We start from the raw sequence: 13,360 nt of genomic DNA, 5'->3' as shown, positions 1-13,360 counted from the left end.
TCCCCAGGACTCTCCCTACACCACCCCCCCTCACCACACGTACCACACGTCACACACCACATACGCTGCATACCATACACACACACACACACACAGCACACAACACACACATCACACACATACACAGCTCACGCCCCCATACACATACATACCTACCTAACATACCACATACAACATACCACACCCCCACACACACATTTACACTCCTCACACAGTGGGAAATCTGTCTCTTCTGAGCACCCTGGACGTTTGTTTCCCATCTGGATGGTGCCAGAAGACTCAGGCACTCTGTGAAGAGAGGCTGCCCCTCACCAAAATGAAGTCAAACAATACTGGGGGAGGAAGAACTTCCTTTTGAAGAACCCGTGCATCCACCATCATTGTCTAAAAGCACGACCCAGAAAGACAATACCGGCTCGGAATGCTGTGACTTACAATTCACAAGAGTTTAGAATTTGAATCATCAACTGGAAGAGTCAGTGAGTTAAATAGGAGGCAATATTTGAAATGCTCAAGAATTTTTAGGAAAACTTCCTAAGAGATAAGGAGTGAGATCTGGAATTAGGAATGCAAAGGACCAGCAATATGCTTTGAGGTAGAGTTTCCATCAAGATTAGGACCTCAAGGGCAAGAAGGCAAGTAGGAAAAGGCAGTCTTCTGAACTCAGATGTTCTAAGCCCATGGTCAGAACTGTAGGAAATGGAGCCGCGGAAGGCAGTATTCAAAAGTCCAGAGTCTGGCTAACGGAGATGCCAGAGCTTAGGAAGGACCTATTCATGATTAGCATCTATTGCGCGGTTATCCCTTGAATTAGGCGGTGTTCTAAACACACGTGTCCTGCCATTTGCTGCAACAGTCCCGTGAGGCAGGTAGGCTGCCAGCCCCATGTTGCCGACGAGGACAGTGAGGCCCGGGGTAGTACGCACCCTGCCCAGGGCCGTACAGTTAGGAAGTGGTGTAGCCAATATGCGAACGTAGGAGGCCTGGCTTTATTGCCCCTGTCTTTTGTACTTGCATCCTGCTAACCCAGAGGCAGACACACCATGAAAATAGGTAAACTGCAGCTTATTGTCAGAGACCCTCTAAGACCCCCGGACCTAATGTTAGACTTTGTAACTTTTTATCATTTTGTCTTAAAGATCACTCCCCTCATCTGTATAAGCTTCAGGCCTTGCAAAAGCGGGTTCCTTCCTGCCAGCTGTCAATAAGAAAGCTGTTAACAGGAAATTCCAGGTAAGTGAGTCATTTATCACAGTCAGGTTATTTATAGATGCCTACAGTGGGGGAGGGGCAATGCTTCCCAAACTTCTCCATGTTGTGACACACATCTAACATGTTTTTACAAGGCTTTCTATGTTTATAACATGTTTTTATGATTTTTTAAAAACACATCTAACATGTTTTAAAAGGAGGAAGATATTCACAGCTGGTGGTGACTACTCCAAGCCTCGCCCAAAGGCTAACATACCAGGCTGTGTCTAGAACACCTGTAATCTATTGGAAGAACATTGAGCATCGCCGTCCTTCTGGGTGCAGTGCTCTGAGTGCTGGCAGAGCTAATGATTAGCCAAGTTCTTACCAGGGCCTCAGAGCCCAGAGCAAAGGTGTGAGGTTCCCAAGGAATGAATGTGAGATTACCACTTTAGTTTTTGTTTTTATTAAGTTCCTATTCATATTATATGCATTTATTTTTTAAGTTTTTATTTTAATTCCAGGTAATTAACATACAGTGTTAAATTAGTGTCAGGTGTACAATATAGTGATTCTACAATTCCATACACCACCCAGTGCTCATCTCGGCAAGACTCCTTAATCTCCATCATCTATTTAACCTGACTCCCCACCTACCTCCCCTTTGGTAACCATCAGTTTGTTCTCTATAAATAAGAGTCTGTTTCCTGATTTGTTTCTTTTTTCCTTTTTGTTCATTTGTTTCTTAAATTCCCCATATGAGTGAAATCATATGGTATTTGTCTTTCTCTGCTGACCTACTTTGCTTAACATTATACTCTCTAGCTCCATTCAGGTTGTTGCAAATGGCAAGATCTCGTTGTTTTTTAAGACTGAATAATATTCCATTGTGTGTGTGTGTGTGTGTGTGTGTGTGTGTGTGTGTGTGTACTTGAGCTGCTTCCATAATTTGGCTCTTATAAACAATGCTTTTATAAAGGTTGGAGTGCATGTATCTTTGAATTAGTGTTCTTTTATTCTTTGGGTAAATACCTGGTAGTGTGATTGCTGGATCATAGGGTAGTTCTATTTTTATAATTTTAATATGAATTTACTTTTAGGGATACCTTGGTGGTTCATTCGATTAAGTGTCCCACTCTTGATTTCGGCTCAGGTCATGACCTCAGCCAGGGTGGTGGGATTGAGCTCCCAGCGTCCAGCTCTGTGCTGAGTATGGAGCCTGCTTAGGATTCTCCCTCTCCCTCTTTGTACTTCACCCCTCCCTCCCTCTCTCTCTCTCAAAACAATACACAAAATATAATTTACTGTTAAAATTACGTAATATATATTCACAAGTGTGAAGGTCAAAAGGACTTTCATGAAAGATAAAAAAAACAATCCATAGATCTAGGTTTTCTTTTTCTTCAATTGAATTTTATGTTAACACTTTTCCCCTAAAATAGTGACACCTACCTTAAAAATATTTCAAAGATTTTGGTGCCAATGTTTTCCATATTCCACACAAGTTTTCTGTGGCTCTTCTGTCCCCTTTATTACAAATTGCAAAATTGACATATTGTGGGGTGCCTGGATGGCTCAGTCGGTTGGAAGTCCGACTTTGGCTCAGGTCATGATCTCATAGCTCATGGGTTCGAACTTCACGTTGGGCTCTGTCCTGAAAGCTCAGAGCCTGGAGCCTGCTTTGGATTCTGTGTCTCCCTCTGTCTCCGCTCCTCCCCGGCTCTCTCTCTCTCACATACACACACACACACACACACACACACACACACTCTCTCTCTCTCTCTCTCTCTCTCTCTCAAAAATAAATAAACATTAAAAAAAAATTTTAATTGACATATTGTGTGAATTGAGGAAAAGGAAGGTGGGGGGAGACTAACAAAAATTCATCATACACCATGGATTAATTGTTTTTCTGTGTTCTGACATAATCATCATAACACATAGCTATTTTTCATATCTTTGAGAAAACAAAGGCTCAGAGAGTTAAAAGAATTTGTCAAAGTGGGAAACAGTTACCTTACAGTAAAGTTGAATGTTCCAGCTAAGGGCTGTGTATTTCAAAGCCCAAGCACTACCACCCAGTTTCTCCCAGGGTAGGTTTTTGTTTTTGTTTTGTTTTTTAAATAAATGCAGTGCTTCTGGCAAGACCATAGGGCAGGGGGAAACATGTTCTCTCACTTGTCTCAAAACGGTGTGTCTGCATCTTCAGTGTGGAAATGCCAGTGAGTAAAACCTTCCAGACTACCTGCCGTGCACATAAAACTTCTGTAGGGGAGTGTATAACCTGCAAACATGCCCACAGGATCCACAGGCGGCTCTCCTGCCTGCAGGAGACATTGGTGAATAATTAGAGATACACCCAGAGGTTTATGTACATGCGCATTCATCGTGGTGTCGTTTATAATAGCTACCAGTGGAGAACAATCCAAATGTCCCAGTGGGGGAATGATTAAATAAATTAGGGACATTCATATAATGAAATCTTACTGCCATTAAAAATCATAGTTTCCAAGACAATTGCATTTAATGCATGATCCTTTATTATTCCTGGATACTGGAAGACAGCTATAACGAACACTACAAGGCTAATTAGGAAACTTTTAATATGGACTACTTACCAAATAATATCGTTTATTAAATGTTTATATGATAGATGTAATTTAACAAAATATGCTAATTCTTAGAAAATACATGCTTATATATTTAGGGATGAAAAAGTCTTATTCTTAAGAAATATAAGAAAGAAGCTCACAATAGAATATTAAGATAATTAATTTTCATGTTGCTTAAAATATATATGCATAGAAAAAAAACAAAGACTAGAAAGACACACACCATAATATAAGCATTGGTAATCTCTGTATAGTGAGATCCTATGCAATTTTTAAAATTTTAGCCTTTGTACATTTTATCATTCTTCAATTTTCCTACCAGGGCCTACTATTATTCTGTTCCCACACCTTTAAGGTATATGCACAGGGAGAAATTCAAGAGTAGAGAAAGGTTGATTGGGCACATCGCTGACTTAAGTCAGTAAGAGGGCCTAGTAAAGCAATCCAAAGTAAAATAAGGTGCCCAAGTAGGTACTGGGAGCATAATAGGTCAAAGTTACATTGTTGGGGGGAGGGGTAATTAGGGCAGGAGGGTATATAAAGACCTCATCTGAAGAGCTAAAGGAGTTTTACTGGTAAATTAGATCTCAGGGCAAAAGATGTATAATATTTTATTTTTAAGGTACTCTGGGACAAGTCAAGACAATTTTTTAAAAATGAAGAAATCAAATTGCAACCTTGTATGGAAGATCACTCTTGATGTCCTCTGCCCTCACAACTTGACATACCCCTTCTCCTCTACCTCATGTCTAGAGAGGGAAATGGTCATGTTTCTGGATTCCATTTTGGCAATGTGCACAAGAGGCTACTTGTGACTTGCTAGCCCCCTGGGGAAATTTTCCACTCAAGAAGGTAGAAGAAAGAGATCTGGGAAGGAGAGAAGGAGTCAATAGAAGAGACAACAGGATAGCTTGAGTATCGGTCCCATGTGGGACACCATTCACATTTAAGAAAATGTCTGACAGATGTTCAAAGGCTGAGGCACAGAAGAGACCAGACCCTGGTCTCATACAAGGGGATGAGTTTGCCAAGCAAGGGAGTGCACCTCTCAGTTGCTCATTCCACCCACTTTCCCTCCCATCCCCATCACCACATCTGTTTGGTGTGGAGTTTATATCCAGAAGCCTTGGGTGAAAATGCTTTTGCAACTTTTTCATGGTTGTTTATGCAAAGTCAGCAGAGTAAGAATAGTATAGATTCAATCTTCCCCACACAGGTGATCAGTGGCAGGCCCAGGGCAGACAATGATCCACATGGGATGACTTTGCCAGAGGAGAAAAAGTAGGCTGTTTTCCTTGATAATACCAGCCCCTTTGGGACAAAGGGAAAGAAAAGGAGCTATTACCTTACACCACAATTTAATGTAATGCGTACTAAGTTAAAATATACGACCTTTATATTCATTTATAAAAAATCAATGTGGGGTTTTTTTTGTAATTGAGAAAGCTGTAGACCAAATATATTTGGTGTTTGCTATTCATAATTTGTTCCTTAGCTTTTTGAGGTGATAAATCAAGAAACAAAATTTAATAAAATAAAAAATGGGGAACAGAACAAATTGTTCAAAGAGAGTGTGATTGGTTCTCCATCACTAGAGTTCTTGGACTCTAAGTGTATGTGGTGTCAGGGTGAAAATGCAAAGAGCGAACACAGAGAACAGAAGAGGGCATGATTCGGGACCCAAAGTCTAGTTCAGATCTGTTCCGATGCCTGTGAGGGCACAAGATAAAAATGCATAGGTTTGAAAGAGAAGACAGATCTAGATGAGTGAGAAAGGTGGATGCCAACCTTACAGTAAAACCCAGTTACCTATCCTCTCTCCCTACTTAGCTCCCTCCCTCTGGTTGTCTATGCTAATTAACAGATTCAATTATCAATTTTTCGCCCAACTGAGTCTCTAATTTAAAGACAAAAATCTGTGTTAAACATGTTCCTTAATAATCATGCAGTTGTGTAAGGGTTAAATCCTATCAGTTTTCTTGTCTGCGATTGAAAACATGGGCAGTGACTTCTGTGAGTGGGAAGAGGCAGGAAGGGGTACCCTCTGTGATTGGTGCCATTCTGCAATGCAAGCAAGGAAGGATTCAAACAAACAAAAAACCTGCAGGGACAGAGCACTAAGAATGGGCAGCCAAGAGAAGGTCGGTTCACAGAACTTTCTCCCAAATCCTCACGTGTTGGGATGGAATAAGTAAACTTGATTTCATCTTCCAGTGATTAAAGCCTTTTGCTTATAGCAAGTAGCAAAAACACATAAAATAACCTTATAAAAAATTCAATAAAGTCATTTGGCACCTATAGCATTGATACATTTATTGAATAGAGACTTTGTTCTGTGATCTTTAAACATATTCACAGAAGGTTCCAGCCTCTTGTGGTTGTGGTAAACAATAAGGATAATGATGATATTGACAACTAAATTTGCAGTATTCTGAACATATAAGCCTTCCTGAGTACAGATACTCCAGGCCCCATGGAATGGAAAGAAAAGCAACTTTTCAGTGGAGGCTGAGTCATGAGTCCCTCTCACCAACCCTGGAAAGGAGAACCCATGCACTTGCTCCCACCCAGAGGAGTCAGTCTTGTCCCAGCATGCAGAGCTCTGCACATAGAACAAAGACATTCAAACAGCAGAGTTCTTAGGGTGCCTGGGTGGCTCAGTGAGTTAAGTGTCCAACTTTGGCTCAGGTCATGATCTCACTGTCTATGAGTTCGAGCCCCCCATCAGTCTCTGTGCTGACAGCTCAGAGCCTGGAGCCTGCTTCCAATTCTGTGTCTCCCTCTCTCTCGGCCCCTCCCCCACTCGTGCTCTGTCTTTCGCTCTTTCTCTCTCTCTCTCTCAAAAATAAACATTAAAAATATTAAAAATATAAAAAATAGAGTTCTTTAGAGTCAAATAAATAAATACACTCAAAAACATGACATACATTTATAAAACTGGCCTATGACAATGGGATCAGGGATAATAGGGGCTAATTCTTTCTCTACATTTTCAGTGACCAGCATGTATGCGGGACAGTCTAGATAACGAATTTGGTCAAAGACAAGATTTGATCAGCCTTCTATGGTGTTGAAAGTTGATTGTCCAACTTGGCCGTTGATTGTGGCTCAAGTTAACAGAAAGCCTTTTCAGGGGCTTTCCTTTAAGATCACCCAATATTGATAGTGTCAATGCATAAATCATCTTAATTAATAATCATCTGTTGGTCTTAGACCTCATCCTTGGTGAAGGCTCGGGGGCATGTCCCTCAGACATAACTGTTCAGTGAGCAGATGGTAAGAGGGCCCGTGTTCGTCCCTTCATTCGGGAGGCAAGGGGAGAAGATCGGCCTGAGAGCCTCTTGGAAAGAGGCTGGAGGGAAGCTGTAGATGAGGGACTCATCTGTCACGTTGTAGAACGCTATGTGTCCAGACTCGTAGTCTAAGAAAACGCCAACCTTATGCACAGGCTCTCGGACGTGTTGACCTTTTAAAGGTGATGAGACCCAAAGACTATAATCTTCTCCAATTTTTAAGCCTATAAGTGAGAAGAGGTCCCCAGGTGGCTTCGGGAGATTGCCCTTTCGGCTCACGGAGTCCTTGCAAATGCCCACTTCCCACTCGGTCTTGTTGCCCACCTCCACCTCCCAGTAGTGTCTCCCACAGGTGAAGATCTGAGCGCCCAGCACAGTTGCAGACTGGTCAAATCGTTCTGGGTTGTCGGGTAAGTGCTGTCGGATTCCTCCATGTCTCACGCTTTTCAGATCCTCAGACAAGACAAGATAGGCATTGGCTGTGGCTGGATCCAGAGTTATGTCCGCTGCAAGAGGAGAAAAGAATGAACCCCTCTCGCATTCTTGAAAACCCTTTTACATATGTGGAATTTTAATTAAATTCTTAGTTTCCAGTCCTATTTTTAAAAATATGATTTAGGTGAGTGTGGTGAGGAGTTTTGTTTCGCTGAGAACAGAATCTCTGAGCCCTTCTCTCACTGTTTCACAAACATTGAGAGCAAATCTCTGAAAAGAAACAGAAGAGAGTCATGTGGACAGTGATATTTAGCCTGCCTGAGAGGAGAGAGAGAGGAATCGCTGATATAATGGAATGGAATAGAATAGCAGGTTTCTGTTTACAGCATAGCTTTAAAACTCAGAGCTATTTATCCACACGGGGCATACGCTGTCATTTGTATTCAGTTGAGCCAAGGCTCCTTCTGATTCTTCAGTTTGGGTGGGAGAGAAATAGAGGCAGCTATCCTTTCTGGACTTCTCCTTAGGTGCCAACCATTTTCTGTACAATATCTCATTTAATCGTGGCATTTCCCCCCCATTGTATTTATTTATTTATTTAATGTTTATTTTTGAGAAAGAGAGACAGAGTATGAGCGGAGGAGGAGCAGAGAGAGAGGGAGACACAGAATCCAAAGCAGGTTCCAGGCTCTGAGCTGTCAGCACAGAGCCCGACGCGGGGCTTGACCCAGGGCTCGAACTCAGAAACTGCAAGATCATGAACTGAGCCGAAGTCAGTCGCTTGACCAACTGAGCTACCCACGTGTCCCTTCCCAGTTTTACAAAAGTGGAAACTGAGGTTCACAGAGGTTTGGAAACTTGTCCAAGATTACAAAGTTACTGAGTGTTGGAATAGCAATTCCCAGTCAGCATTTTTCATTATGTCATGCTGAAATGCAGCCTCCTGTGAGATTAGTGAAACCACCTGTGACCAGTTGATAAGTACACTGTGAACCAGTGAGAGACCCCTCCTTCCCATCTTCTGAGAGGAGGTCACAGAAGAGGCTTCCAACTTTCAATGGCCTCTCAGACAAGATTAAGTGCCCCTACCATGTAATTTCATACTTTTATTTATAGATCAAATTCTAATCATCACTAATTATTTGAGATTAATGTCTGTCTCCTCAGTTCCACTGAAAGTTCTGTAAAAGCAAAGGCAGGCCTGTCTTATTTATCACTATAAGAAAGCTGAGAGTTTAATAGCATAGCACCAGGTACATAGTTGGCACTTATCAAGTATCTACTGAATCCAAAGCCCATTAGACCTTCCTCTGAAGGTCAGATTGTCAACAAGATAAAAGTTAAAAATGAAGGCTGAATTCTCTTCACGATAGCTAGCCTAAATATCTAGAGCATTCTAAAAGGATCGCTTGAATGTTGCCTCATTGAGATTAAGAATTTAAGTAGTTTTTACCCTCACAAGAACAGAGATAGAAATGCAGAAACCCCTGAGGAGGGGTGTGTGTGTGTGTGTGTGTGTGTGTGTGTGCGCGCGTGCACGCAAGGGGATGAAATGGACAAAATGGGACAGTAAAAACAAACAAAGGAAGTGCCAGGAATCCTTAGAAAACACAGGTAAGCGAACCCTCAATCAAGTGTGCTTCTGTCGGCTCCAGAACCCAGACGGTCTGTGGCCTCAGCCCACCCTGAGGGTTCGCACAGACTCACGGCGCCTTCACTAGAAGCCTGGCACCCAGATGGTGAGTATTCTGTCAGAGGAAGCTGCCAAAAAGCTCAATCTTGTATACCCTCGTACACACTGAAGATCAGTTTGCAAATCCCTGGAGGTTTGACAAACGAGGCTGACTTACTGCTGAATTTTTTTAGCATCTCCCTCATTCCAGTGATGCGGCACAGACTCAGTTCCGTGGCGGCCGCCTCTGGACACTGGAGCAAGAGTGGCTCACTCCTACAAGAGGGCAGAGACAGTCACTCTGTCTGCCCTGCGCAGCCCGCAGGACCTGTTGCAAGCTGAGGGTCCAGCTTGATGTTCCCCAACAGCATGGACACTCTCCTCCCCACCCTGACAAACGTAGCAGCAGCACACCCCTGTGTCTCACATAACTGAACACAGACTGGAAACCCACCTTTCCAGTGTTCCTTTCACATCCTAAGGGGAGAAAAGAAAGAGGGTTAGTATCTGTGCCCTTTGATCTCTAACAAAGACAGAATCCATTTGGGATCTAGTCCTTTCTAACTTCACAGAATCCACTTTCCATGGCTGTAGGACACCTTGCGTGGGAGAGCACGGGGTAGGGGGAAAAAAATCCCCAACTTCCTCCAAGGGTGGGTTCCTGTGCACAGGAGAGGGTTCTCCTAATGGCGGGACTCTCTTGTCCGTTCCTCATATCAACACTTGGTCAAGAGAACCTGATGCTGACAAAAGAGCCAAACCATCGATCTTGTTATCCGATGCCTCAGGGAGTCAAAGATCAGCAAAAGGGAAGTGGGAGAGCTGGAGTAAGCCTGTGCGCAGTTGGAGTGCGTGCTTTGCTGGAAAATCACTAAGTTAAATAGCATTCTGTGGGGGCATCCGGGAGGCAGAGGTGAAGCAGCAGCTGGCTCACACAGCCTGCCTTTACAAACGCCCCAGAGAATGCAGTAGTAGCTCCGGGAGGCAACAGAGCAAAGGCAGTGAACAATATGGGCTCAGTACAGAATACTGCGTTTCGACTACATATTAGCTGTTTGATAGGCAAATTACCTAACTGCCAGAGGCCTGAATTATTAAGTAAGAGCTACTGTAAACCCACAGGGTAGATTACAGTCACCAAGAGTACATAAAACAGTATTTAACTTCATCAGGTCTCTGTGAAGATGAAATGTAGTGTGCCAGCAGCACATAATAAATGCTCATTAAACAAAATAACGAAGCTGAAGTTGCAGACAGGCAGGCACAGCAGAAAATGGAGTCATCCTCAGGCTTGGTTTGGATAGCTGTTCTACTGGGTTTTGTTTTTCTCTGCCTCTTCAGGACTGTCTTTATACTATGGAACATTAATTCTTTTTTTTAAATGTTTATTTGTTTTTGAGAGACAAAGAGAGAACACAAGCAGGGGAGGGGCAGAGAGAGAGGGAGAGACAGAATCAGAAGCAGTCTCCAGGCCCCAAGCTGTCAACACAGAGCCCAACGTGGGGCTCCAACCCATGAACCATGAGATCATGACTTGAGCCAAAGTCGGATACTCAACGGACTAAGCCACCCAGGCACCCCTCGAACATTAATTCTTTAGGAAAACTATATTGGGGCTGGAACTTAGTTTTTTGGGTAAATAAACACTTATTTTTGCATGGCTTAAAATATTATGGGCTACGACATGTTGTTGTTGTTGTTATTGTGGCATTGATTTTCCCAGTAGTCTTACCTCAAAAGATTCTAAAGTGGAGCGCTGACAGGTGGACTCTATCTGCTCAATCATCTTGCTTAGGCTTCTTATTTGCTGGGTCAGCTTGATCTCATTGTCCCTCAACTTCTTCATGTTCTCCCTTTCCTCCTTTTCCAGTAACTGGAGCTGTAGTTGTTCCTCCTCCTTCAAAAACTGGCGCATTTTTACATATTCTGACACAACAACCTGCTTACAGGCCTTTGTCTCTTCCTGCCATCCACACACACGCATGCGTGCACACACACACGGGAGCAATATAATAAAGTTAGTGACAGAAATGCCTGTGCAGACTTTTAGTCCTAGCAAAGGCCTAGAGTTCCACTGTGACACATAACCCATATTCTATTAAGTAGTTGGGGGGCTAGTGTGATATTTTAGGGGGTATGTGTGCTATAGATACAGTAGCAAACAAAACCAAAATGTCTATTCCCAGGAGACTGTCATTCTAGTGGGGAAAAAAATATAAACAACAACTATGATAGGTGGTGATCCATACCACACTTTAAAAAAAAAAAAAAAAAGCAAAATTGGGGCACCCGGGTGGCTCAGTCAGTTAAGCATCTGACTTCAGCTCAGGTCATGATCTCGCCGTCTGTGAGTTCGAGCCCCATGTTGGGCTCTGTGCTGTCGTTCAGAGCCTGGAGCTTGCTTTGGATTCTGTGTCTCCCTCTGCCTCTGCCCCTCCCCCTCACACTCTGTCTCTCAAAAAATGAATAAATGTTAAAAAAAAATTTTTTTTTAAAGCAAAATAAAGCAAGGGCAAAAAATATGAAAAAAAAAGTGTATATTCATTTATTTAATAAATATCCAATGAAAGCAGACATAGGATCACATCCTAGAGATAGAGATACACATCACAAATACTCCGCTTTGAGAACTCCATTTATTGGGAGAATCAGATACATTTTTAAATATCTGACTCAACATTTAGGTCTTTGCAAGACAGCTCACGTTCAAATCTGTGACTAACTCAAGCTTTTGTTTAGGCGTACTAAACCAAACTATTATTTGGCCTTTATTTTATCTTTTTTTTTTTTTCACTTTCTTTTTACCCCAAAGCATTTGAGCTATTCCTTTTTATTGATTTTTGATCCTCTATTGTCTGTAACTTGTAATTTTAAATAATTATCATCAGAGCCATAATAGAGGTAGCCACCAAGTTGTATAGGTGTATCCAGAAGAAAAGAAAATAAGCAGGCCTGGGGATGGGGAAATTGTTTGAAGTGACTCTTGGGATTCCCAGGTGGACAAGCAGAGGTACACAGCCCAAAGTAAAGGCACTGCATATTGTAGGACAGGGATTGGAAAATTTGGTCTTTTTCGCCTGGTATTTCACTAGGTATCCCTTTAGTCTCCCTCATAGAACATATACGAGATCCAAAAGTAAGACAGATACTGACCTTGCACAGTGTTACTCTCTCCTTCTCATGGGATAATACAACCTGAGTTTCCTTTTTCTTTTTACGCAAAAGATTTAAGATTTCCTGGAGTTTCTCCTGCAATAGAAACAAATTCTCTGTGGCAAATGAGCAGAGCACCGGGTTGTGAAGACTTGAGGACCAATAAAAATATGATGAGCGGGACCTAACACAAGGAGTGAAGCAGGATCCACGCCAAGTTTGGGGTCTGGTGCCTGGAGACCAGGACCCGTGATTGTCACCAATAGAGAAGATTATGGGCACAAGTGATGGAACGTGATTTGTGTTCTGAGATTTATATTGAGCAGCCAATCTTACTTTGTGACGCTCCTCAGCCTCACTGGAGGGATACAATCTGTTTATTCCATGACACTGGGTTGAGAAAGCGTTTACACCCTGCTGCTCATCAGCAAAAGCCTTAGCGACTGCCAGCATTCTCCCAGAGCTGCCTTGTCCGCCCTCGCTCTGCAGCACCTGGGATCGGAGCTGTTTGCCGATGCCAGCCAGCCTCCCCAGACGCTCATTGGGCTGGAAGTGTGGACTCTCCAAGGCCCTCCAGCACTCAGGACAAGATAAAGGAGTACTGTGTTCCTCCCAGCTCCTCAGGAGACACACCAGACAAAAGCTGTGCCCACACTCAGTGGTCACCGGGCTGGTGAAATAGTCCAAGCAGATGAAACAGGTCAGTTCTTCCCTGAGATTCTCCATCAAATCTGCTGTAGACATTTTTACAAAGAAAGACATCAAGGCAAGGTGCTGCCTCTATTCCGGGATTAGAAAAGTCCTCCCTGAGGTTCTATTGTTTTGAGTAACAGGTGGGTGATCAGTTTCTATGTTGTTAATACGAAAAACTCTTACTCTCCTCTGTGCCTGATTTCACCAGTTGACACATACTCTCCCAACAAAAGGCCAATTATGACTTAACGTGGAACCCTTGTACACTGGGTTCATCATCAACCCCAGACTTTTAAGGAATGTCTCACTGT

The 13,360-nt window shown here is 42.8% G+C and overlaps 2 protein-coding genes across 4 annotated transcripts in view; one reads left to right on the top strand and one right to left on the bottom strand.

Annotated features, from left to right (window-relative positions):
* The first annotated feature begins 1,192 nt into the window (after positions 1-1,192).
* TRIML2 (tripartite motif family like 2) overlaps positions 1,193-13,360 on the top strand; it is a 51,796-nt gene continuing 39,628 nt past the window's right edge. The window contains exon 1 of one of the 2 annotated variants that reach the window (XM_042934348.1): positions 1,193-1,233. The gene's annotated coding sequence lies outside the window, so the exon portion shown is untranslated. Of the gene's footprint in view, positions 1,234-12,993; positions 13,057-13,360 lie in introns of those variants that run through there. The other variant, XM_042934347.1, reaches the window with a different exon arrangement.
* Positions 6,725-13,247, bottom strand: TRIML1 (tripartite motif family like 1). Of its 2 annotated transcripts, none has more exons than XM_042934343.1 (6): positions 12,693-13,247; positions 12,357-12,452; positions 10,936-11,166; positions 9,658-9,680; positions 9,382-9,479; positions 6,725-7,602 (listed from the first exon to the last, which is right to left on the bottom strand). In XM_042934343.1, the coding sequence occupies exons 1-6, from the start codon at positions 13,116-13,118 to the stop codon at positions 7,052-7,054; spliced, it is 1,425 nt and encodes a 474-aa protein (XP_042790277.1). In that variant the 5' UTR covers positions 13,119-13,247; the 3' UTR covers positions 6,725-7,051. The 2 variants fall into 2 exon arrangements, with proteins under 2 accessions (XP_042790277.1, XP_042790278.1); XM_042934344.1 differs by having other exon boundaries at positions 12,849-13,247.

The sequence above is a fragment of the Panthera leo genome, chromosome B1 (assembly GCF_018350215.1).
Source record: "Panthera leo isolate Ple1 chromosome B1, P.leo_Ple1_pat1.1, whole genome shotgun sequence".
Lineage (NCBI taxonomy): Eukaryota > Metazoa > Chordata > Mammalia > Carnivora > Felidae > Panthera > Panthera leo.
The sequence above is the reverse complement of the archived record's forward strand: the minus strand, read 5'-3'. Positions and strand labels throughout refer to the sequence as shown.